Source organism: Sphaerodactylus townsendi, linkage group LG03, assembly GCF_021028975.2.
Source record: "Sphaerodactylus townsendi isolate TG3544 linkage group LG03, MPM_Stown_v2.3, whole genome shotgun sequence".
Lineage (NCBI taxonomy): Eukaryota > Metazoa > Chordata > Lepidosauria > Squamata > Sphaerodactylidae > Sphaerodactylus > Sphaerodactylus townsendi.
In genome coordinates, this window is record NC_059427.1 from 8,327,330 (window position 1) to 8,352,530 (window position 25,201).

The 25,201-nt window shown below is 45.0% G+C and overlaps 2 protein-coding genes across 8 annotated transcripts; one reads left to right on the plus strand and one right to left on the minus strand.

Moving 5' to 3' along the window:
• The first annotated feature begins 2,225 nt into the window (after positions 1 to 2,225).
• Positions 2,226 to 6,553, plus strand: LOC125428687 (zinc finger protein 397-like). Of its 3 annotated transcripts, none has more exons than XM_048489209.1 (4): positions 2,226 to 2,327; positions 3,409 to 4,139; positions 4,402 to 4,522; positions 5,346 to 6,553. In XM_048489209.1, the coding sequence occupies exons 2-4, from the start codon at positions 3,411 to 3,413 to the stop codon at positions 6,272 to 6,274; spliced, it is 1,779 nt and encodes a 592-aa protein (XP_048345166.1). In that variant the 5' UTR covers positions 2,226 to 2,327; positions 3,409 to 3,410; the 3' UTR covers positions 6,275 to 6,553. The 3 variants fall into 3 exon arrangements, with proteins under 3 accessions (XP_048345166.1, XP_048345167.1, XP_048345165.1); XM_048489210.1 differs by lacking the exon at positions 2,226 to 2,327 and adding an exon at positions 2,434 to 2,655 and having other exon boundaries at positions 5,349 to 6,553; XM_048489208.1 differs by lacking the exon at positions 2,226 to 2,327 and adding an exon at positions 2,437 to 2,655.
• Positions 6,554 to 9,255: 2,702 nt separating this feature from the next.
• Positions 9,256 to 19,095, minus strand: LOC125428686 (zinc finger and SCAN domain-containing protein 31-like). Of its 5 annotated transcripts, none has more exons than XM_048489203.1 (5): positions 18,906 to 19,095; positions 16,829 to 17,543; positions 13,746 to 13,863; positions 12,137 to 12,250; positions 9,256 to 10,480 (listed from the first exon to the last, which is right to left on the minus strand). In XM_048489203.1, the coding sequence occupies exons 1-5, from the start codon at positions 19,034 to 19,036 to the stop codon at positions 9,774 to 9,776; spliced, it is 1,785 nt and encodes a 594-aa protein (XP_048345160.1). In that variant the 5' UTR covers positions 19,037 to 19,095; the 3' UTR covers positions 9,256 to 9,773. The 5 variants fall into 5 exon arrangements, with proteins under 5 accessions (XP_048345160.1, XP_048345159.1, XP_048345163.1 ...); XM_048489202.1 differs by having other exon boundaries at positions 12,137 to 12,253; XM_048489206.1 differs by having other exon boundaries at positions 12,137 to 12,253; positions 16,829 to 17,619.
• Between the last annotated feature and the right edge of the window lie 6,106 nt (positions 19,096 to 25,201).

A 25,201-nucleotide genomic window follows, 5' to 3' on the forward strand; every position in this document is an offset into this window, starting at 1 on the left:
CTAATAAAGGTTTTTTAAAGTTTTCTTTTAGCACCATCTTCTGACCTGACATGTCTTTTCTCTATTCCTCGAAGTGGAAAGTCTATGCAGCAAGACCCTCTGTTCATGCTCAGTGGCATTGTCAGCCAATGGAAAACTAGGCTGCAAAAAGGAGAATATCAGTTTTTGATAGGGTAAGGAGTACAAAACTGTTCTCAGAAAGGCAATGGGGTGCTAATCTAGACAGACCAGGGGTGTACCGCCCACAGAGACGGGCGGATCAAATGACCCCAGGTGGGTGGCCCCACAAAATCGCCCCCACCCAGTCACCGACCCAACTAGGAAGAGCTCTGTCGGCGCAGGGGAAGTGTCTAAAGACAGCCGCAGCGCCCATCCAAGCCGCCTCCTTCCATCCTCAGGTGGGGGTGGCTCAGGCAGGCACCGCAGTGGCAGGCCTCCTCCTGGGCCACCCACCACGGTGCCCTCCCCCCCTCCCTGTAGGTTGGCTTCTGCCCTCCCCAGGGCCTGAGGAGGACAGCAGGCAGCTTGCAGGGAGGTGTGGTGTGTGTTACAGATGGGCACCACGACAGCAGGCCAGCCCAGAAGCCAGCGTGCCGCTGCAGAGCCCATCCGAGCTGCCTAAGCTCTGCCCCTAAGCACATAGGAAAATAGAATAAAATAAAATTCCCACTCACAATCACTCAGTTAATGGGGTAAAAACACACACATGCAAGGTTTCCTAGGATGTAATTTAGAGATGAAAGACAGGGTTTGGATATATATATATATAGAGAAGGGATGGGACATCAAAGATTATATTTACTAGTCTTCTAGTGGATGTCCAGGAGACAAATGGGCCAGCACTAGGCTCTGAATGATCTGCGCTGATGGAACAATATTATCAAGCATCTAGGTAGTGTGTGATAATATTGAATACCTCTGAAGCATGCCTTTATAGGGAAAAAGGTGGCTTGGGGCAAAGGAAATCCTTTGAACAAAGGATTTTTCCTGCTTTTCCAGGTGAGGCAATGGTCTTGATGCCAGATTATTGACCTGATGGCCGACCCATTATCTTGATGGGTTTTGCCAGTGTTAGACATTAAACAGGTAATGATCCTTAACCGGGGTTACAACATAGATCAGTGATGGCGAACCTTTTCAAGACCGAGTGCCCAAATTGCAACCCAAAACCCACTTATTTATCGCAAAGTGCCAACACCGCAATTTAACCTGAATACTGAGGTTTTCGTTTAGAAAAAACGGTTGGCTCCGAGGCATGTGTTACTTGGGAGTAAGCTTGGTGGTAGTTGGTGGCTTTGCTTTGAAGCAACTGTGCAACTCTTCCAACTCTTCACAACCCTAGGAGCGTTTACTCAGAACAAGCCCCATTGCCAGCAACCAAGCTTACTCCCAGGTAAAGGATCGCGCTTTAGTTCTTTACATGAAAATCAGTGGGGTTTAACAGCGCTTAACAGGGTTACCTACACTGCTTCCCCAAAACTAGGTCTTAGGTTTAATGCTAATAATTGAGCCCAGCAGCCCAGACCAGCCTAGATGTGGGGGGGCACTCTGTCTGCGCGTGCCCACAGAGAGGGCTCTGAGTGCCACCTCTGGCACCCGTGCCATAGGTTCGCCACCACTGACATAGATGGTCATGAGGAGGGTGAGTCAAGAGGAAGACCCTTCAGTAGGTTAAGAGATATGGACAAAAGAGAACTGGTTTGTCCAGGTATGCTGTTGTTCATATTCAAATGCTGTTTCCTGAGTACGTCCAAGGCACGCGGTCAAGGGAGGAGGTCATTTAGGCATTCTTGCCCAAAAGGCCAGACACAGTCTGAGTTCTGAATTCAAACAGGCTGCTCTGTCCAGGGCACTGTTCTGCCAGGTCAGGCAGGGCAGCACTCCAGGCAGAAAGACCACTCTCTCCCCCTCCGTGCCACCACAGGTCATGCCGGTTACAACTCTCTAACAAGAAACAGCCAGCACAGCAGTGATTCCCACAGGGAGCCAGAACAAGCCAAAGGGAGTCAAAAGAAGAAATAGCCAGCGGTGATTCCCAAAGGAAGCCTAAACAAGAAAGAAGAAGAGCAGCTTTTAATAGCCCATCACCCAGGGAGGGTTTATTTTGCTACTCCTTTCATGTTGGTCCCTCTCACTGTATGATATACAGTCCATTCAAGAAGAAAGCAGGGGGCGGGGGTTAAGGTGATAGAGTTTTGTATCCTAGACAGGATATACAAGGAGGGGAGAAATACTGAATTCCTCTTCCTTCTCCTCTGCGGATCGACTTTGCTTGCAGAAAAAACTGGAGGACTGAGGCTAGAACAGGACCAGGGATGTCTAGAAGGGTAAAGAACAGAGGGGCAAGGAAGGGGGAGAGGCCCCCCCCAGGGTGGGCAGCCCTGCTGGGGGGTGGTCTTTCTGAATCCCACATGCAGAGAGGGGCGGTAAGAGGGAGGACGGGCCAGCCCCTTCTCCGCTTCGATGGATGGCTGCCAGCTCTGGATCTGGCCTCTGAAACTTAGAATGAATCAGATTTTCTTGCAGACTGGGGACAGATTCTCTTATTGATCTCTGCAGATCAAAATTCTGCCAGAGAAGTTGGGCAGACTGGAGTTTCTCCCGGTCACTTGGCAACCCTGCTTTAAAGGCGTGTAGGCATCACCACGGAATCTGGTATGGTTGAAGTTTGCAAACTGGGTAGGGCATACAGCTGTCCCATGGAGACCCCACTCCAGTCTGTGAGAGAATCCCATCAAGAATCATTTGATGTAAAAGTTGACACAGGCAGGGCGGAGAGGTGTCTATTTCAGTCTCAGCTGCCCTGAAACAAATCTTATCTTGAAGGCTTTCACATCCAGAATCAACTGATGTGGGTTTTCTGGGCCGTGATATAGTAGTTTTTGCTCCTAATGTTTTGCCTGCAAGATGCCAGCCATAGATGCTGGCAAAGCGTTAGGAGCAAAAACAACCAGACCACAATAGCAAAGTCTAGAAAACCCACAACTGCCAGAATCTTACCCTTTCTGTGGTAAATGGGTTTCTTTTGGATATGTAAAGATACATAAAGGCACCCAAACCAGGACTTGTAGTTGGGTTTAACCCTTGACCCACTTATCTCCATTCTCTGTCATCTTCTTTGGTTCATGTTCATCCTTCTCTGAATGAGTAGTACCAAAGTTTATGAACTGATGTTTTGAAAATGAACAAGAAGTCTTTGTTTTCAAAATGAACTCCTGGTGGATTCCTGTGAATCCAAGTTGGAGAATAATGTACTCGTTTATTTATATGTTTTGTTATTTTTCAGAAGACTTCATCCTAGTAGGTAAATTTTGATTTACAATGAATTCTACACCTTTTTGTTAGGATATTAACGTTCTCCTTTATTTGCACATTTTTTTCCAATAACATCATTGAACAATGGCCCAGGAATGAAAATGAAGAAGCACGACCTCCAAGTTCTCAAAATAGGGGAAGGATCAGAGGCAGCAAGAAAAACCCCTCACATTCTCCAGCCTGGAAGCATCAGAGAATACCTGGAAAGGAGATCAGGAGATCCAATGCATTACCAAGTAGGGGAATGTTCTCTTTCCTTTGCACAGTGGGAAGCCCAGTGGCAGGAGTTCCTCAGGACAGTGGAAAACCCTCACTCTGGGTGGGGAATCCCACAATTGCCAGAGAAACCTTCACACTGGGAAGATGCCAAGGCCTTTCTTGCCTCTTTTGAGCAAGTGGCCAAAGCCTGTCAGTGGCCCCAGGAAGAGTGGATGACCCGACTCCGCCCAGCCCTCAATGGAGAAGCTGAGAAGGCCTTTAAAGGGTTGGCTGCCAGAGACAGAGAGGATTATGGGAAGGTAAAGGTGGCCATCTTGCATGGGGACACCTTGAGCAGGGAGAAGCAGCGTGAGCAGTTTCGGCGTTTCTGCTACGAGGAGGCTGAGGGGCCACAGGAGGCTTACATCCGATTGCGGGAAATGTGCCGTAGGTGGCTGAGAGTGGAGAATCATAGCAAGGAGCAAATCCTGGAGCTCTTGATCTTGGAGCAGCTGCTGAGTGTCCTGCCCCCAGAGATCCAGAGCTGGGTGAGGGGGAACAGTCCTGAAAGCTGCTCCCAGGCAGTAGCCCTAGCCGAAGAATTCATCTTGAGGCAGGAGAAGCAGGTGAGGCCTTTGTGCTTAGTGTTTACATTTGTATTCACAAAAAGATCTGTCTTCTTTTCTATTGATTTTATTGATTTTCCTTTTCTCTCTGTTAATATTGAAAATTAAAAAGTATTTTATTAAAATGTTTATTTAAAGTTTCTGTATTTTGTGTGAATGAATTTGGTAAGGACAGTTCTGGGGGGAAAATATCCACCACCCCTGTCCCCATTTCCCACTCTTTGTCACACTGCCCTGAAACTGTCCCTCTCTGCTATTGCAGGTGCCGTTGGAGGAGGCATCCGGGAGTGTCTCCCAGGCAAGCCAGGATCTGTGTGACAGTGAGCAGATGCAACTTCGTGTGGAAACAAAAGAGGAGCAGGATGGAGATACCCATCTGATGGGTAAGGAAGGGATGGCATTTTGTGCTTGAGTTCTGCATTGCTCAGAAGCTCTTTCCTGATCTCACATCTGCTCTGGGCTCAGGGAGTACAGGAGCGGCTCTGGAAAATAACACCACCACCAACAAAACATTAGTCTTGTGCACCTGGCTGTTGTGGGTTTTCTGGCCTGTATGGGTGTGGTCTGGTAGTGACCTGACATTTTGCTCGCATCTGCAGCTGGCATCTTTAGAGGTATGCCATGGTACAATCTGAAGATACCAGCCACAGATGTGGGCAAAATGTTAGGAGCTCAAACCACCAGACCACAGCCTGGAAAACCCACAACAGCCAGTTGATTCCAGCTGTGACAGTCTTGTCTAGCATCTTAAAAACTGACCAATTTGTGGAAGCATATGTCAGCTAGAGCTCACTTTAAGATATGCTGAAGTGAGATGGTTACCTTGATGAAAGTGGAGAAGCAGGTAGAAATTTTGTTAAATAAGATAAATAATAACATAAATAAATAAATGAGGCAGATGTGGCTCTTAGCTTTGTTTATCCTTTAAAAAACATGGATTTTATATGGGTGCAGAGTCCAGGGAGAAGAAAATTAGACCAAAAGTACAGCTTGTTCCCTGCGAGAGCTGGGTTGGGCAAGGGGTGATCTTGGGCCAGTCACACACATTCTCAGCTTAACCTACCTCATAAGGTTGTTGAGAGGATGAAATGGGTCCTCATCGAGACAAAAGGTGGAGAATAAATGAAGTAAAATAAATATCTGACTTGACTTGAGTCTTGGGTTAGAATGTGAGTTGTATATTTTTTTTTTGTCTCTTGATCCCAGCAGGGGATGCAGATGGTTTTGGAGAACAACATCACTTATCAGAAAAAGACAGGAATGAAGAATTGAAAGGCAGATTCAGGGATCACGACCAACCACAGAGGCAGGAGGGAAGCCACATTGTGGACAGGAGGGGTAAACCCATTCCTTGCCAAGGAGGGGACTTTCAGGTATTCCCAGTCCAGCAAGAAAAGCCAACCCAAAGTAGAAAGAACAGATTCCTTAATGGGCACTTAGGAAGCCACAAAGGAGAGAAGCTGAATAAAAATGTTAAGTTAGGAAAGAGCTTTAGTCAGAGCACAAATGTTTCTGCATCACTGACATTCCATGGAGGGGAGATGTTGTACAGCTGCTCTGACTGTAGCAAAAGCTTTAAGATCAAATCTAATTTTGTGAAACATAAGGCGATGCATGCTAAGGTGAAACCATACAGATGTTCTGAGTGTGGGAAGAGCTTTGGACAGAGCGCCGGCCTGATTTCCCATAAACGGGTCCACACGGGGGAGAAGCCGTACAGATGCTCAGAGTGTGGGAAGAGATTCAGTCACAAACTGAGCCTCAGTATCCATGAGAGAGTTCACACAGGGGAGAGACCGTATCAGTGCTCGGAATGTAGCAAAAGCTTTTGCGACAAATCAAATCTCACCAAGCACAAGAGGATCCACACGGGGGAGAAACCCTACCAGTGCTCCGAGTGCGGGAAGAGTTTCAACCGGAGCACAGCCCTCACTTCGCATCAGAGAATCCATACACAAGAGAAGCCATACGAATGCCCCGCGTGTGGAAGGAGTTTCAGTCAGCTTGCAACCCTTATGTCACACCAGAGAATTCATGTGATGGAAAATTCTCACACCAACCTCCCAGTACAATTAAGGCATCAGATTGAATTCTGGCCTTCTGATGCGCAGTTACATGAAGAAGGGACTTTCTAGCGACTTTCTCTTTGCTGCAGACCTTGGCTACAGAGGCTTTGCTAGCTTTCTCTTGAAGTTTATTCAGCTTAGAAACATATTTCTGTTTTGCAAACCTTCGTAGTTTGAGGATACTAGATATCTTTGTGCTCTTTATGATTGGGGAAGTGGCTCATTCTGTAGTTTTCATTGTACATTTTCACTGAATGAAGAGGTTAGCTGTATTTTTATTATTTATATCTCACCCTGTGGGGCTAGAGGCAAAGTAGAAAATAAATTACAAAAACAGTCTGCACTTGACATGTGTGTATAGCAAACTGAATTTGCACTAACTGAGAAAAAGCTGCTTGTTTAAGCTTCTTGCCCGGGGCTGCTGCCCATCTTACTTGATGCCGTACAAATCTAACCAATCCTTAGAACCAAAGAAATCTAACCAATCCTTAGAACATGCTTCTGCAACAACATGCAAAAGAAATATGCTTTTAATCTGGCGATCGCAGTGCCAAAAAAATAGGATTGGCCCCTGTCTTAAACATTCCCCTGTCTAGAAACATTCCAACATGATATGTCTTCAGTTGCTTCTAGCTATGAGGGTTAAAAAATGAAACCTTCATGTGCAGAGGAAGTATACCTCTTAAGTACGAGATGGTGGGGACAACTGGGAGGGAGTGTTACAAACATGCTGAATTTTTGGGCTTCTTTTAAACATCTGGTTGGCCAATAGGCCATAAGGACTACTTTTCCTCTTCTGGTTGAATTGTAGACCTTTGGGAAACAGATCACACTGGGGAATGACATCTTTGCAATTCTAAAGAGGGGGGAGTAAAATACAAAATGCCTCTAGTTTTTTTTTCTTCAATTGAAACAATACACTTTCAAGTCACATTGTTTCGTATGCAGTAGAGCCGGAATCCCCATTTTTTAAAAAGGCTGCTGATGTTTTTGGAATCCAGACACAGGGCGGCGGAGACAACCACACAATGTTTGGGAGTTGGATTGTGTATGACTCTCATAGTAACTCTTCAATATTTCAGGAGAAGCTCTGCTTAACAGGCACTTTTTAAAATGAATGTATCGTTGTAAAATATTTTCTTGCATACATACAGCTAGTCTTCAGTTCCGCAATGAAGATCCTTGTGCAGTGGTGTTAGTTGCTGCCAAAGCAATCCCCTCCCCCCCATCTGCACAGCCAGTCAGAAACCCTGCTGGGCAAATACCCCAGCTGTCCCTGCCCACTTTCTAAAAACATTTGACAAAATGCCAGCAAGTGCCATGAGTCCCTTGGACACCATGTTGGTCACCTCATGATGCAGAAACCACCAGATTTCCTGCCTTGCACATTCATCTGTTCAAACATTGTTTCCATATGGGGATTTCCCCCTGGTTGGCACACAACAATTTCCTACTTTTGGGGGTGGGGTGGGGGGAGAACTTCCATACAACACTGTGCTCTTTGCAAACACATGAGGTTTCCATGATTTTTCTGTTAAGAATACCTCTTTACCTCTGCTTTGAAGGGAAATGGCCAAACAACTGCAGGCAAAAGTCTCTATGTGACAGTTCTGACCACAGCCTTGTCCTCCAAAAAGCTCAGAGACAGAAAGTGGGAGAATTACTGAACTTGATGCCTGAACTTGCATGAATCCTGGCTGTCACTGGCTGCCTGGGAGGAAGGCCTCTGCTATTCTGAGAAATGGAGTCTGCGTATGTGTGTGTGGGGGTGTGTGTGTGTGTGTGAAATTCACCTGGCACTCCAGATTTGCTCAGCCCTAGAAGGCAGCTGAGGCGGGGAGGGGAGGGCAAACTGGATTGGGACTGCGCTGGTGCAGAAAAGGGGGCTCAGTCTTTAAATACTGGATCCTAATTGAAATCACATTGAAGAGACTGAACAAAGACTTTGGACACAGACCTCAACAGGGTGCCAATCTGCTCCTTCTGTATTGAGAGGTTACATTTCACTCGTGGCCACTACAGGAGGTTGCATTCAGACAGCTGCTGCAACGTCCCTGCAGGAACATGCCTCCACAGTGCTGCAAGGCCCTGGGTCTTCAAAATTCTTCCCACATGGGGTTTCCAACCTCCAGGCAGCACCTGGGGCACTCCTGTGATTATAAGTGTTCTCCAGACTACAGAGGTAAGTTCTTTCAAGGCCAATGGTAGCTTCAGAGACCAAACTCCATGGTATACCATAGATTCTAGGTGAAATCCCTCTCCAAATTCCATGTTGCACAGGCACCCCCCCTCCAAATGTCCAGGAAATTCTCAGACCAGAGTTGGCAACCCTACACTCATGCCATTTTTTTCTGGCCTGAAATGGCTTGTGAGCAAGATTATTTGCCTCCATGCAAGTCCCCACAGTAGCCATGAGTTAAAGATAATGTCTACTTTCAGTTCTTGTCACAAGGCAGAGGGGAAATGGCGCATGGGGCAACACCTGCAGAGGCCTGCTGAAGGCGAAGTTTTGCGGGGTGTGGCTGAGGGGATGGCTGTGGGGGGCGATTCTCTGCCCCCAGTTAACCCCTTGCATGCGCCAAGGGACATGTGACCCCACATGTCCCCGTAAGCACTCTGACCCTGTCACAAGTCCAAAGGAAAACAGTTTTCCCAAGAAAGGATCAATCAGTCATGAATAAATGACATTAAAATGGTGACAGATGCCAATGAATCAAAAACACCAGCCATTAAGTTGGTGGAAGACATTAATTAACTGAACATGTTCATGAACTAAAGATGTGTTCTTAAGGAGCCCTGACCTGCATGGACCAAGCTAGCCTTGTCATGTCAGATCTCAGAAGCTAAGGGCTGAGTTAATATTTGGACGAAAGGAAGTTACTACTAGAGGCAGGTAATGGCAAACCATCTCTGAACATCTCTTTCCTTGAAAACCCTACAGCACTTTCACCCGCTGAACACAAGGCAGTTAGTTACTATACTAAGAGGAAAAATGCACACAAAGACTTGCTAACCATCAGAGTGAACAAATTATGCTAGTTACATCCTTATGTAATCAGAAAATACTTTATTATCAAATAAAGACGGCATCTAGGGAGAAAGAGACCCAAGCAAATTCCTTTGTCGCTGATTTGAGAATCCAACACCATCACTTGTGTTTCCCTGATGGGTTTTCAAGTGTGATCCTCCAAAAAGCTTTTGTTCTAATCTGAGCACTTGTTCTAATCTGAGCACTTGTTCTAATCTGAGCACTATATATATAATTCATTTTTAAGTTCTTCTGCATGCTTTTTCCAGGGCTGAGCCCATATAAAGTTTTGTTCATGGTTTTCCATACAGTTCTTCTGAAACTGCTTTTCAACACAGAAGAATCCCAGAACTGGGTTAAAATAATACAGATACATAGTATTATTCCAAGCATCCAAATTACAACATGCAACCAGAGTCCCCAAGGGAGCACAGGACCGTTGGGAAGGGGTTCCACATGAATGGGGCAAGCACTGAAAGAATCCTACTTTTTAAACTAATTCCTGAATTTCAAAAATCTAGCTGTCAACAGGGAAAAGGTTCATATTGGAAATTCTGCCCCAGTGTGTATTCTTTGATGTTTAACAAGGGTTGTATTCTGTCCAAAGCTCTTTCCACACTTCAGGCATTTATAGGGTTTTTCTCCAGTGTGGATTCTCTTGTGCTTAATGAAGCTTGACTGGTCACAGAATGTTTTGCTGCAGTCTGAGCATCTATAAGGTCTCTCTCCCGTGTGGGTTCTCTGATGCGAGGTAAGATGGTGGCTCCGACTGAAACTCTTTCCACACTCCAAGCATGCGTATGGTTTCTCTCCCGTGTGGATTCTCTGATGCGTGGTAAGATTGGTGCTACGATTGAAGCTTTTCCCACACTCCAGACACTTATAGGGTTTTACTCCTGTGTGGGTCCTCTGGTGGACGATAAGATTCGATCGGGAAAAAAAGCACTTCCCACAGACCAGGCATTTATGTACTTTCCTTCCTGGATGAGGGGCTTTCACAAAGCTGGGGTTCCGGCTACAGCTCTTCCCAAAAGCACTGGAGATGTTTTGGTTCTTCAAAGCATCAATTCCTGGCTGAGATGAGGTGTCCCTGGGGGTGTTGGATCCTTCTTCTGCTTCCTCCACAGGGTAGATTTCTTGAAATGAGCCCTGCTTCACCGTCCATGTCAGAGTCCCACATGGTCCCACCAGTTCCGAGCCATCTAGCATATATGTCTCTCCCTCACTTCTGGAAATCCAGGCTTTGGCTAGAAAAAAAATAAGAACATCAGAAAAGCCCTGCTGGATCAGATCAGTGAACCATACAGTCCAGCAGCCTGACTCACACAGTGGCCAACCTATCAGTGGTCCATCAACAGGGCAATGGTATTCAAGGGTTAACTGCCTCAGAATGTGGAGGTGCCTTTAGTCACCATATCTAGTGGCCACTATCTTCCATGTATTTGTCTAATCCAGAGGCGAAGCTACCAGGGGACTGGGGGGGTGCGCGTTGCACCAGGCGCGTGCCGGGGGGGGCATGGAAAATCGCCCTGGGCGCACTCTGGCGCTACGTCTAATCCCAAAAATGAGAGTGTAGTGCCAACATGGATGGTCTAGACTAGCCTGATCACATTAGTTCTCAGAAGAGAAGATTAAGAGTTTGGATTTGTACCCCCCACTTTCTCTCAGGTAAGGAGACTCAAGGCAGCTTACAAACTCCTTTTCCTTCCTCTCCCCACAACAGACACCTTGTGAGGTAGGTGGGGCTGAGAGAGTTCCGAGAGAGCTGTGACTAGCCCAAGGTCACCCAGCAGGCTTCATGTGTAGGAGCAGAGGAACACATCCAGTTCACCATATAAGAGTCCATCACTCATGTGGAAGGATGGAGAAACAAACCCAGTTCTCCAAATTAGAGTCCACCTGCTCTTAACCACTACACCATGTTGGCTCTCTAAGCTAAGCAGGGTTGGCTGTAGTTATTCCTCAGGCAGTGATCTCTGTTTTGCAAATTATATTTTAAATTGGCTGTGGTCAGCTGCTCTGAGCTTATGGAAGAGCAGAGCTTTTAAAAAGGGGATTCCAAATAAACAAAATCACCATTCAGATGTTTCAGCTGAAAGCTACTCAACAAAAAGTTCCTTCCTGGTTATGTGTAAACGTGCCATCGAGTTGCAACCAACGTATGGATCCCTGAGCTATACCAGACCATTCCACATACCCTCTCTGAGTTACGCCTCCCATATTCCCATGGCATAACCATCCAAGGCTGTTTCCAAGCAGAGATTTTGCCTCATATGGCCAGCTGGATACCACCCCCACATCCAACTTTTGGGGATGGAGCATCCACGCAAAATCTTGCACATTCACAGCACAACACATGTGGTTTTCCTACTTTTCCTCCTTGACCTTAAGCTAAAAAAGCCACCATCTTTTTTTTTCTCTGACTCAAAGGGAGAACTGGGAGTTGCTAGAGCCAACTCCGGGAGGGAGACAGCGCAAGGGAGACTCCCAGTACAGGAAGGGAGCCGCAAAATTGTTGTCATCTCCATGCTTTGACACTGATGTGACAACCTGCAAGAGGGTGGGGGCAGGGTTGGAGGAGTAGGAAGAGCACTGGCATGTGGAAACAGTCCCTACGCTCCCTCACCTATTGATGCCCACTCTGGTTTGGCAAATTTCTAGAGATTTAGAGGTGGCACCTGGGGAGCTGAATTGGGGGAGGGAGCTTAGCAGCGGTATAACTCCATACAGTCAACCCTCTGAAACTGCCATTTTCTCCAGGGGAACTGATTTCTGTAGTCAGAAGAGCAGTTATAATTATGGGACATCTCCCGGCCCCACCTGGATGTTGGCAGCTCTTCCGCCTCACCCTCGCTTCTGCTTCCTTTCCTGCTTCCGTGCTGAAATGGACTCTGTGCACTCACCCTCAGCAAACTCAGTTGGGAAAGAAATATTTGCTCGTGAGCTTTCAAGTCCTTCTTGGGATGCAATGCCTTCCTGAGGAAAACTCTGCCCTTTAGAGTCTTCCTCACTCCTTCCTTCTTTGAGAGTGAGAGAAAGGGAAGAAAGAATAGGATTTGAGTTAGATGAAGAAATGTTTCATTTATTAGTCCTAATTCTTCCCCCCAGCATTTTCAATGGATGCCCCCTGGTTTTAGTATTGTGAGAAAGAGAAAAAAATTCTCTCTGTTAACATTTTCTATCCCATGCATAATTTTGTAGACTTCAATCATATCCCCCCTCAGATGTCTTCTCTATAAACTAAAGAGTCCCAAACGCTGCAGCCTCTCCTCATAAGGAAGGTGCTCCAATCCCTCAATCATCCTCGTTGCCCTTCTCTGCCCTTTTTCTATCTCTTCGATATCCTTTTTGAGATGTGGTGACCAGAACTGAACACAGTACTCCAAATCCAAAGGCCATCACTTCTTGAAATACAGTCTTAGAAGAAAGCATCTGGGGAAAGCCTTGCACTCTCTGTTCTGTTTATAGCCCTCCAGGGCAACTCATTGGCCAACGTGTAGAACAGGAAACTGGACTAGATAGACTGCTGACCTTATGCAACAGGGCCCTTCTGATGTTCTAAAGGCTTCCTATTGAGCTTGCATGGCAGAGAAGGGACTTGAACTTGGGTCTTCCAGATACTAGTCCAACACACTAATCACTTAATCACGTTTAAGGCAAAGCTGTATCACAAAGAATCCCACATGAGAAACAAATCCCACAGTCATCTGCAGAATATCAGGCCCCTGAACTTATCCACCCCCACCCCCACACACACACTTTCACTCCCTACAGAATGTCAAAGACCCTGCAGATTCTAAGCGCAGAAGAACTGCTGGGTTCTAGGATTGCCAGTTCCAGGTTGGAAAATTCCTGGAGATCAGGAGATGAGGTCTCAGAAGGACAGAGTTTGGGAGGGGAGACAGCTCAGCAGGGTATAATGCCATAGATTCACAAAAACCCTGCTCACTGCAGGATCAGATTAAAGCATCTGGGACAAGTGTTTGTCCAGATACTGATTGAATACTGCCAGTGAGGGGGAGCTCAACACCCACCTAGCCAGTCAGTTCCACTGCTGAACTATTCTTCTTGTCAAAAAAATAATAATATCTACCTCGTTCCTTTCCACTGATAGTTTAAAGACTTTATTGCAAGTCCAATTCTCTGCTACCAACAGGAACAACCTGCTGCTCTCCTCTAAGCGACAGCCTTTCAAATACTTCAAGACAGCAATCATGTCTCCCTTCAACTTCCTCTTCATCACAGTAAAGATTTCCAAGTCCCTCAGCCTTTCCACGTAGGGCTTGATTATCCTTGTCACTCTCCTCTCCACCTGCTCCATTTTGTCCACATCCTTTTTGAAGTGAGGCTTCCAGAACTGCACACAGTACTCCAGGTGCGGCCTAACCAATATGGTGCACAGTGGGACTATGACAACCATCCTCCAAAGCAGCCATTTTCTCCAGGGAACTGATCTTTGTCGTCCAGAGATCTGTTTTAATTCTGAGTTACACCCAGAAAGAACTTTCTTACCCAGCAGGCTTCTATCCACACCATCTTCATGCTCGGTTTCCATGCAGAATTGCCTCTGCTCATTCTCAGACGGCTGGCTGGCCTCAGAGACACTCCTAGATACCTCTTCTGAGAGCATCTACAACGGCAGAGAGGGACCATTTCAGGACACAGTGACAGAGCTTGGGGAGGGGGGAAAGGTTTTGATCCCCCCTCAGTGTAGTAGCTCCGTTGTCCTGGTTGAATAATGGAAATGGTCTTAGAAGTTATCTAGACCAACCCTGGATCAACACAATTAATTATTTAATAATTGTAACTGTATTTTAATTGCTCAGAGGGTGGATAAAATAAATTGTCCTGGGTGATTTCAACGTCCCGGTTCGACCTCTGCGTTCAGCAGAGGCCAATTTACTGGAGATCCCTGGCCCCTCAATGACGCGGCTGGCCTCCACTCGGGCCAGGGCCTTTACGGCCATGGCCCCAGCCTTGTGGAACACTCTACCACCAGCTGTCCAGGCCCTGCGCCGGGCCTTTGGAGAGACCAGCCGCTGATGCAGCGGTGCCTCTGTCCCACCCACCCCCTCTGATTACAGGGGTCCTTAACATCAACAAGACCCACTATTCCTTTCTGGGGAGGGTCGTATATGGGTTTCGTGGGACATGGTTTTAGAATGTAACTGTTTTAAATTGTATGTATGTTTTTATATATAATATTTTATATTGTTCACCGCCCTGAGCCCTCCGGGGATAGGGCGGTATACTAAATCTAATATAAATAAATAAATAAATAAATAAATTATTTTTTTTTAAAAAAATAGTTAACAGGATTTTTAAAAATTCTAATTGAACTTTTTATTTAATTGAAAACAAAAACAAAAAAACCCAAAATCTACCCTAATTACTCATATGTTCTTATGTTTTTTATATTCACCTTGTGGACCCTGATTAGGTGGAAGGCAACATCAAACACACACACACATTCCATGAGGGAGAGATCAGACCTGAATTTCTTTAAGAAATAATGAAACTTATGAGTATTTTCCTTAGGGGGGCAACTTTTTCTAAAAATTCTGCCTCAACCTGGCTGCATACAACTGACTACCCAGCATTTGGGCAGAAAGCTGAGTGAGGATTTGAATCCAAACCTTTTGCAGGCAAAATCCAGTACTTGGCCCTCCAATGCCACACTGACACAACGCCACAAAACAATAAGCAATTCACACTGTTTTATGTATTGTCGAAGGCTTTCACGGCCGGAATCACTTGGGTGCTGTGTGGTTTCCGGGCTGTATGGCCGTGTTCTAGCAGCATTGTCTATGGTCAACCAGCTCCACACAAACACAGGATGACCATAGACAAAAGAAACAAAGGCCAGGATACTTCTATTCAGATGCTCCCACCAGTGACCTTGCTATCTACAGGGTTACTCCCAGGCTATAGTCTTCATTGTTACTCATACTTCTATTCAGATGCCCTCAACTATTGACCTGGTTGCCGCCTTTGTTACTCACAGACAAGGTTTCCCCACCCACCCTGGACACTCCCCACACACCCTGGACAGATATATACTCCACTTGCTTTTCCAACATCAGATCCTCTGAAGATGCCAGCCACAGATGCAGGCGAAACGTCAGGAGAGAATGCTGCTAGAACACGGCCATACAGCCCGGAAACCACACAGCACCCAAGTCACACTGTTTTGTTTTGATCAGAGAGCCCAGACAGAGGTGGTGCCAAGAGACAGGATATGCAGAGCCATTATCTGCATGGTAGCCTTGAAGGTGGAACAAGGTTGCCAGCATGATGTAGTGGTTTAGAGCAGATGGATTCCAATCTGGAGAACTGGGTTTGATTCCCCACTCCTACACATAAGTGGCAGGCTCTTACCTGGTGAATCAGATTTGTTTCCCCACTCCTACATTCCTGCTGGGTAACCTTGGGCTAGTCACAGTTTTTCAGGGGATAGAAAGGAAAAGGAGTTTGTAAGCCCCTTTGAGTCTCCTTTCAGGAGACAAAAGGGGGTACAACTCATCCTCTTCTTCATATACCCACTCCTCCTGGCTCCCTGAAATTGCATTTCACTCAACAAGCCATAATTCTTTGATATACAATGGAGGACTTTTCTATTCTGTGCAGGTGGGAAAGGAAATGGAGTAAGGGTCTTCAAGGAAGAATAATAATGAACAAGTCTTTAGCAGGGATGGTTATAACTTATCTGTCTTAACAATCATTGAAAAAACCATTTCTACAGAACTAGTTCTTATACTTATATCAAAGCTATTTTTTTTGTACTGCACGGGTCAAAAAAAGGGCTGTGAAAATATTTACTGACCCCTCGCATCCTGGACATAAACTGTTTCAACTCTTACCCTCTAAACGTCGCTACAGAGCACTGCACACCAAGACAACTAGACATAAGAACAGTTTTTTCCCAAATGCCATACTCTGTTAAACAAATAATTCCCTCGATAATGTCAAACTATTTATTATATATTTATTATATAATTACTGCACTACTTTTTTCATCATTCCTATTACCCATCTCCTCCCAATTATGACTGTATGACTATAGCCTGTGCTGACATTTCATTTTATTTTATGATTTTACATTTTATGTTTTTATTACTATTGATTGTTTCCTGATTGCTTACTAGACCTATATGACAATCATTAAGTGCTGTACCTTATGATTCTTGACAAATGTATTTTCTTTTATGTACACTGAGAGCATATGCACCGGAGACAAATTCCTTGTGTGTCCAATCACACTTGGCCAATAAAGATTCTATTCTATTCTATTCTATTCTATTCTATTCTATTCTATTCTATTCTATTCTATTCTATTCAAAGGTTAGCTCTCAGCCCAAACCTACAATTTTAGAACGAATTTAGTTTACTTTCTATATTAGCTATTTTCCAATTCTCCAATTCTAATTAATTTTCCAATTCCATATTCTATATAAAATATCAATGCATTTTCTAAATGCTACATCAACATCATGGTCTGCAGCTCTTTTTCACTGTGCTAAGATGGACAGAAATGTCATCCCTGCTGCGATATAGAAACAACACTATATAGAAACCACACAATGATTTGGCCTCACCTGCTGTTTCTGCCTGAAGAGGAACTCCTCAGCCAGGGCCACCGCCTGGGAGCAGCTCTCGGGGTTGCTCGCCTTCACCCAGCTCTGGATCTCAGGGGGCAGGATGTTCAGCAACTGCTCCAGGATCAACAGTTCCAGGATCTGCTCCTTGCTGTGATTCTCTACTCTCAGCCACTGACGACAAAGTTCCTGAAGCTGGCTGTATGTCCCTCTTGGCCCATCTGACTCCTGATAGCAGAAGTGCCTAAAATGTTGGCGAATATTCTCCCTGCTGATGGCATCCCCTCTCAAGATGGCAGCCTTTACTTTCCCATAATCCTCTCTGTCTCTGTCTCTCACACTGATAAAGGCCTGCTCAGCTTCTCCACTGAAGGCAGGGAGGAGTCGGGACACCCATTCTTCCTTGGGCCACTGGCAGGCTTCAGCCACTTGTTCAAAGGAGGCCAGAAAGGCCTTGGCATCTTCCCAGGGTGAAGGTTTCTCTGGCAAGTGTGGGACTGTCCATTGGGAACAAGGAGAGTCCACTGTCCTGAGGAACTCTTGCCACTGGACTTCCCACAGCTGAAGGGAACCTTCACCTGGTTCTTGTTTAATTTGTTCTCTTAGTCTCCTTTGCAGGAAGTCTTTAACATATCCAGCCTGGAGGACATCAGGGGATTTTTCCGACCGCTTCCTGAAGATGGGCCTCAGATGCTCTTGTTCCTCCATTTTCATGCTTGGATGACCTCACAAAGATATGAGTTTCGTGACTCAAAACTCTAGGGCATTTGATCTAAACAACCATGCTGATCCTTGGTCAAAGGATGGTGATGGGAGAGGACAGGCATTAAGATACATTTAAAAGCAGCAAATGCGGAATGGCAGCCGAGTGAATCTCAGGCAGCAGTAAATAAACATGTGTCTTAGTTAGCCACTTTCAAGAGGAGCACGAGGACCCTCAGGTTTGACAGCTGCCTTTTAAAAACCCAGCCATTTTCTAATAATTTGAACATTGCAGAACAATTTTTTTTGCATTCTATTGCTTTTTTTAGATGTGTGATTTTACAAGTCTAATAAACTTATGTGAAATGTATAATGCTTACACATTTACAAAATATTCTGATTCATACAAAATTTTGGTTAAGGGAGAAAAGACAAAAAATTGCTACGCACTTCTTCCATTACAAAAGAACCACCATTTTCTTCTTTGCTACCCAAATCCATATGACATTTCTATCCAGCAAGTATACATACATCCATACAATGAACTACTCTCCATTTGAATCCCCCCTTTTGCATTTTGAAATCTTTGTAATTTAATCATATTATGTTATAAATATCTTCTACCTTTTCTAATCAGGTTTTGTTGTTGTTTTTGTTTCCATAACTTTGCTCATACTGTAAGAGTGTAAGGCGCCCCCTCCTAAAATGTTATACACATTTTTGTTAGTATTGGACATAACTGAATGGTATGCAAATTTAAGACAGGACCCTCTTACCCTAGTCTTCCATTCAAATAAATCTTGTAGGAATCTTGTAGCAGTTAGAATCCTTAAAGTTATTACTGGTTTATCTTTCAAAACTGGTGGCTCAAGTAAGTGAGTCAATCCATTTGGAAGACAAGTGGATCTCACACACACTCCACATGTGGGGAGGAAAAGAGATTCAAAGCTTGTGGAGGTCACTGGCTCTGAACACTGATGGGTGCTCGACGTTCTCTGCCGCCTGTTTAGGATTGTCAACCCCCGGTTAGGAAATTCCTGGAGATTCGGAGGGGGTGGGGATAGAACCTGGGGAGGGCATGGCGTGGGGATGGGCGGGATGTCAGCCAGGTACAATTTCATAGAGTCCACCTTCCAAAGCAGCCTCTTTCTCCAGGGGAAGGAACTGATCTGTTATCTGGAGATCAATTGTAATTCTGGCAGATCTCCAGCCCCCACCTGGAGAGTGGCAAACGTAGATGCTGGGGAAGGAATAGCGTAGCAGCAGCTACAGTACCTGGATGAGATCAGAATCAATGGGAAAGGGAGGAGCTGTGGGGAGCCCTTTCCTCCCCCCCCCCCATGCCACCTTTTTGCTCCTCCCGCTCCTTTCTCACCTCTCTAATCCCGGCTCTCTTCCTCCTCCTCCTCCTCCTCCTCTCGCTTTGCATCGAAAGGACATTAAAAACAAATCCCTCCCTTCCCCAACAGGAAAAGAGCCTCCACTGTTATCACTGTTCATCCTCATTTTTCTGCTGTCCTCTCTAGGAAGCCACACTTGGTCAACTTAACCCCTTTTTGAAACGCAGCAAATGCGGAATGGCAGCCGAGTGAATCTCAGGCAGCAGTAACTAAACATGTGTCTTAGTTAGCCGCTTTCAGGAGGAGCACGATATTATTTCCTTCCTGCATGAACTGAAATGGTCTGGCCCGGAAAGGCTGGCGCTCAGGGGTAGGGAACCTGCGGCTCTCCAGATGTTCAGGAACTACAATTCCCATCAGCCTCTGTCAGCATGGCCAATTGGCCATGCTGGTAGAGAGCTGATAGGAAGACCTAATTTATCTGGAGAAGGATTCCCCAAGTGGCTGAACAGCCTCTATGCTTGTATATGAGCTCCATGGGAGCTCCACAAAGCAATTCTCCTTTTTGCCTTTTGGTAAGCTGTAATATGGTTTTGCCTGCAGAAGACCCAAGGTTAAGTCCCCAGCATCTCCAGATAGGGATGCCAGCCCAGCCCCCTGGTTGGGAAATACTTGGAGATTCGGGAACCTAAAGGGAAGGACTTCAATGAGGGATAATACCTCTGAGTTCACCTTCCAAAGCCGTCATTTTCTCTGGGTGAACTGATCTCTGTCACCTAGAAATCAGTTGTAATTCCAGGAGATCTCCATCCACCACCTGGAGGTTGACAACCATATCTCCAGCAGAAAGGCTGAGGTACTGCGTGATGGGAAAGACCTAGGGTTACCAACCTCCAGGTGGCACCTAAAGTTCTCCTGCCATTACAATTGATCTCCAGATGACTCAGATCATTTCTCCTGGAGAAAATGGCTACTTTGGAGGGTGGATTGTATAAGGTTATACCTGGCTGAGATCCCTCCCCTCCCTGAACTCCACCTTCCACAGGTTTTACCCCCAAAATCTCCAGGTATTTCCAAATCCACACCTGATCACTGCAGAAAGACTTCTGCTTGAGTGGGCTGCTGGTCAGAGCAGACAAGATTAACCTTGACAGCCTGACATCTGAATTAGTGGATGTCAGCTTCATAGAATAGGAAGGCACTGTGGTTCAGTGGCCTGGCATCTTTTGGCATGCAAAACATCCCAGATTCAGTTCCTAGCTCTCCAATGGAAAGGATCAAGTAGTAGCTGAGGAAAAGACTTCACCTGAGACTCCGGATGAGGCAGCATTTCAGAAAAAAAGTTAAATGCTATCATTCATTCATTCATTCATTCATTCATTCATTCATTCATTCATTCATTCATTCATTTGGATTTCGTAGACCGCCTCATCCCCAGAGGGCTCTAGGCAGTTTACAACACAACACATAATATCCAACAATAATTTAAAACACAATTACAAGCCTTAAAATCAATAGCAGCATACAAAATCCTAAAAACAGAGTCAACTCAAATTCCCTATGAGTGGTGCCCGGTCCCAAGGCTGGGAGGGGTGGCAATGCTAGAAGATGGAGCCAGTATAAGGCATTGCCAAAGAGGACAACATATGGCAAGGGCCCCCATTTTGTACTAACCAGTTTGTACTAACCAGTTTTGTACTAACCATTTTGTACTAACCAGTTAGTACAAACCAGACAATGTGTATCATTAGAATTTTAGTTTTAGCAATCTATGCCTTAAAATTAATAGGTTTATAATAAATTGAGGTTAACAAGGTAGAAGTGGAGGTTATTGCCTAAAGTATAGTTTGTAACATGTTTATTTGTAGATGCTATCTTGGGTGGTATTTTCATGGCATTATCTCAAATGCGTCTACTCCCATCATTTAAGCCACCTAGCCAGGAAGAACTGGTACCCTCATTGCCTGTCACTGGGGGACCTGATGAGTGAATTACGTCCTCCAAATGCCCAAATTGCAGGCCATAGATTTTGCAGGAGTGAAACTATCCTGGAACTCCAAGGATGCTCTAGGAAACACCAAATCTCTTCCCTGCATTCTGACAAGCAATAAACTAGGCTGATCCTTAAAATAAGGGTGTTATGCTGTGATTAATTTATTGTTTTATGGCGTCCAAGTGGTGACAGAGGTCCCTTCAAGGTGCTCGAAGCTCATCAACTTACTAAGTTTTCCTTCTATTAGTGCTGAATGCTCATCTCTTTTAGATCATGTGACCTGGATAGTGGTGTGTGGTGGGCTTAACCTGTATTGGCATATAAGGGGTTGGATTGAAGTGATGTAATCAATGATGTATTGACGATGTATTAATGATAGATAGATCTACCTCTATATAATACTCACCCTGAAATGTAATTGTCCTTCTGCCTTGGAATCAGAATGCCTATTTGTTTCTACTTCAGCTTGAAATATATATATATACTTCTCTCTCCCTGGTGTCCTTGATTGGGTTTTTGGGGCTCCAGGGTGAGTCACAAAGTGTGACATCACAGAGAGCCTCTGCCAGTCAGAATAGATGAGATGGGGCTATATACCATACCGTTCCACAACCCTTTGTATCTTTTAAGATTCCCTGATCTGCCTTTCAACCAGATTTTAGTCACTTTGGTAGCCTTGTTTGGGCAGAGAGGCAGGATATAAAGTTATAAATATAATAAACAGGAAGCTTATTTATGGAAAGTTTGTTTGAAACATTTAGATAAGGTCAGTATTTTTGTTAGGTTTGTTGTTTATTTTGCTGCTCAGTATTTGTTGTTATTCTGAAGATCTTAGTTTTCCTCCATAAAAGAATAACGATAGAAACTTGCACCTGAAGGCTGCCTCCCTCCCTCCTGCTATTATGTTCTAGTTTCAGAGGAGATTAATTCTTAGTTGAGACTCCTGTTTTCTTTGGGCAGGGGAAAAAGGGACGGCAATCCTGCGAGAATGACAGTTAAAGCTGCCATACTTGATTCTCCCCCTCCCCATGAATAATGTTCAATATGTTATATATGGCAAAAGTGTGACTAGGAATGCCTCTTCCCATTGCTACAAAAATACAACAGGGTCCTGGTATCACTCTTGGCTCCAGAAAACTCTTTAAAATAAAAGGCGGTTTAGGAATAACCAATCCCTCCTCAGTTATAATCCTTGCCCCAAACCTAAACTGCTCTTCTTAGGGGTGGCCCTGATGTGTAGATAGAAAGAGGTGGAGAATGAGGAGGAAGTAGTGAGCTGGGGTTCATGGTGGGAAACCAGAGCTTACTGTGGGGAGGGGAGTAGAAATCAAGGTCACCAACCACCAGGTGCAGCCTGGACATCTTCCACAACAACAACCAATCTCCGAACTGCAGAGATCAGATTCCCAGGAGAAAACAACTGCTTTGGAGGGTGGAGCATGTGGCATTATTATACTCCACTGAACTCCCTCCCCTCCCAAACTGTTTACTCTCCAATGCCAAATCTGCAACCCTATGGTAGAAATAGGATTTTCCTTCCCACACAACCTCCTCATCTTGAAGACTTTGCTTGTAAATGACTTGTTGGTGTATATGTGTAAAAAAAATTTTTTAAGAGAAAAGAATGACTCCTGGAAAGTTCATAATAAGTGCTTTTTATTGGCTACAAAAATGAACAGCACACAAGTTTGCCAAGCATTGGACTCACAACACGTGAAAATGGCCACGTGACTTTCAGTATATAGGGAGAGAATAACTTTACAGTTCTGTTTTTAAAGTCTCCTGGAAGTTGGGCTGAAATACCAACACTTTGGCCACCATCTCATACTGGTGCCCACACTGTGTCCTTGGCATGTTTGTAACCTGAGCGTTGAAACACAGTGGGTGCTTTTCCAATGTTAGATGAAGGTTGTTAAGGGGAAAACTGCAATGGTTAGATCATACACATGACTTTTCTTCAAATGCATAATTAGATCTAATAACTTGAGATCTGTGAATGAATTTCCTGGTTTTTTCTCTAAAAATCATGCCCAGCTGCCAAAGTGTGCATAGCTCAATTTGTACTGGGACCACAGTATGTTTTGTGTTAGGCTATTAGCCTCTCCCTCGTTCAAGTGCTGGTTCTGTGGTTTCTCTTTGAGACTATTATTTCCCCCATGTTTGAAAATCAGACAAGAACCCGTATTTAATAAAGTAATACTATACCATATATATACAAAACAGAAAACTGTGGAAATCTTATAACATCTGCCATTCTCAAAGGTCACAGAAGTTGTATAAAATTATTCTCACTCAGTCATCCTTCATAATGTCTCATTTTAATTGCTTTCAGCTGTACCCTTTCAGCAGCGGTGGCGTAGGAGGTTAAGAGCTTGTGTAACTAATCTGGAGGAACCGGGTTTGATTCCCCGCTCTGCCACCTGAGCTGTGGAGGCTTATCTGGGGAATTCAGATTAGCCTGTACACTCCCACACACGCCAGCTGGGTGACCTTGGGCTAGTCACAGCTTCTCGGAGCTCTCTCAGCCCCACCCACCTCACAGGGTGTTTGTTGTGAGGGGGGAAGGGCAAGGAGATTGTAAGCCCCTTTGAGTCTCCTACAGGAGAGAAAGGGGGGATATAAATCCAAACTCTTCTACGCTATAATAGGCCAGGTCAATTTCCTGCTAACTACTATTTAAAGTATAAATAAGTGCGAGATATGGAACTGCCGAAGGGAACTTTGACTCTTCAAAGCCTGTACCCCAAAAATCTTGTTGGTCTCTATGGTGCTACTAGATTTGAATCTAATTCTTCTGTGAGACCTGTGTTCATGAATCTCTTATCATCCTGTCTTGGTTGGCCCTGGGGATTCTCCAATACTTGGCACCACTCCCTGAAATGGCAAAATGGCTGTGCCCATTGTCAAAGTCACAAAGACTACAGACAAGGAAAGGGAGAGGGGAGGAGTCTCTACATGTTCAGAGGACTCCCCAGCTACACCCAAAATGTGTCTGAAAGCAATGGCAAGAAGAATGCTTCTCTCCATGACCTGAACAGGGCAGAGCGTACTCACTCCTCTCCTAATGCTAAGCACGACACAACAGACATGCATCTATCCCAGTGGTTCTCAATCTTCCTAATGCCACAACCCTTTAATACAGTTCCTCATATTGTGGTGACCCCCAACCCTAACATTTATCCATTTTACAGATGGAGAACACTGATGAAGAGAGTCTTAGGTGACCCCTGTGAAAGGGTCGCTCGACCCCCAAAGGGGTCCTGATCCCCAGGTTGAGAACCACTGATCTATCCCATGGCAATTAACACCATTTTAGATGCAATAGTAGTTCTTTTAAAAATTGCTGTGAGGCTCCGATCTAGACCAGGCGCATGGCAGCCCCAGGAGCTCTTCTCCCATCTCCTTTACCTTTTGAAGTGCCAGTTTTGGCACCTGAAAAGGTAAGGAGGTGAAATCAAGAACTCCAGAGGGCACTGAGCCACATGCCCGATCCTAATTGGGGTCTCAAACCATTTTTTTAAAAAAACTACAACTAGTTCTAAAATGGTGTTAATGATCCATGGGACAGACACATGTCTGCTATCATATTTAGTTTGTTTTTCAGTTACAGAAGGGGGAAAGAGAGAGGGAGAGGGAGAACTCAATTGTCTCAAACCCACAGGGTTATAATATTTTGGAAGTGGAGATATGGGTTGGTGGGAAGCGTCCAAATGCTTTAATACTATCCCAAACGACCCATAATTCCTCACAGCAGTATTCCTTCACATAGCACAGATAGGCAGGAGGGCACACACAAAACTGCCTTGAACTGAATCACAGCACAGGTTCATCAAGAAATGTGTTGTCTGCTGCTTTAGTTTAAATGGCAAGATCCATGCATGAGCTTCCAATGAACCAAGGGCCAATTCAGCTCTGAGAGCAATAACTAAAGTGTATGGTCTACTCAGATTGCCCACAGCCTTCTAGGGTTTCAAGCTGAGGACTGCCTGCTGCCCAATCCATTTAACTGGAGAGGCCAGGGATTGAACCCACGACTTTCTGTATATCAATCAGATGATCTGCCACTGAGCCAAGGCCCCCTTCCTAAATGAACCTTTTACTGAGTGAATCCCTTGGTCTACCTCGTCTTTTTAACTGGAAACAATAGGGATTGAACCTGGGACCATAAGCATGCAAAGCAGATGCTCTACCACTAGGCCACTGCCCCGTCCCTAAATGAGCCTGCCTTTTACTTAGATGTTTTACTTTTACTTAGAGCCTTGGTCTACCTCATCCTTTTTAACAGAGATGCCAGGGAATGAAACTGGGACCTTCCCGTGTGCCAATCCGATGTTCATT

Excerpts from the sequence above, each read along its gene's own strand:
- LOC125428686 (XM_048489202.1), bottom strand. The coding sequence starts at position 19,036 with ATGAGGATGAACAGTGATAACAGTGGAGGCTCTTTTCCTGTTGGGGAA. Across the intron at positions 12,254-13,745 it reads TGTGGATAGAAGCCTGCTGG|AAGGAAGGAGTGAGGAAGAC; the intron begins GTAAGAAAGTTC and ends TCACTCTCAAAG. Across the intron at positions 10,481-12,136 it reads CCCAACTGAGTTTGCTGAGG|CCAAAGCCTGGATTTCCAGA; the intron begins GTGAGTGCACAG and ends TTTTTTTTCTAG.
- LOC125428687 (XM_048489209.1), top strand. The coding sequence starts at position 3,411 with ATGAAAATGAAGAAGCACGACCTCCAAGTTCTCAAAATAGGGGAAGGA. Across the intron at positions 4,140-4,401 it reads TCTTGAGGCAGGAGAAGCAG|GTGCCGTTGGAGGAGGCATC; the intron begins GTGAGGCCTTTG and ends CTGCTATTGCAG. Across the intron at positions 4,523-5,345 it reads TGGAGATACCCATCTGATGG|CAGGGGATGCAGATGGTTTT; the intron begins GTAAGGAAGGGA and ends TCTTGATCCCAG.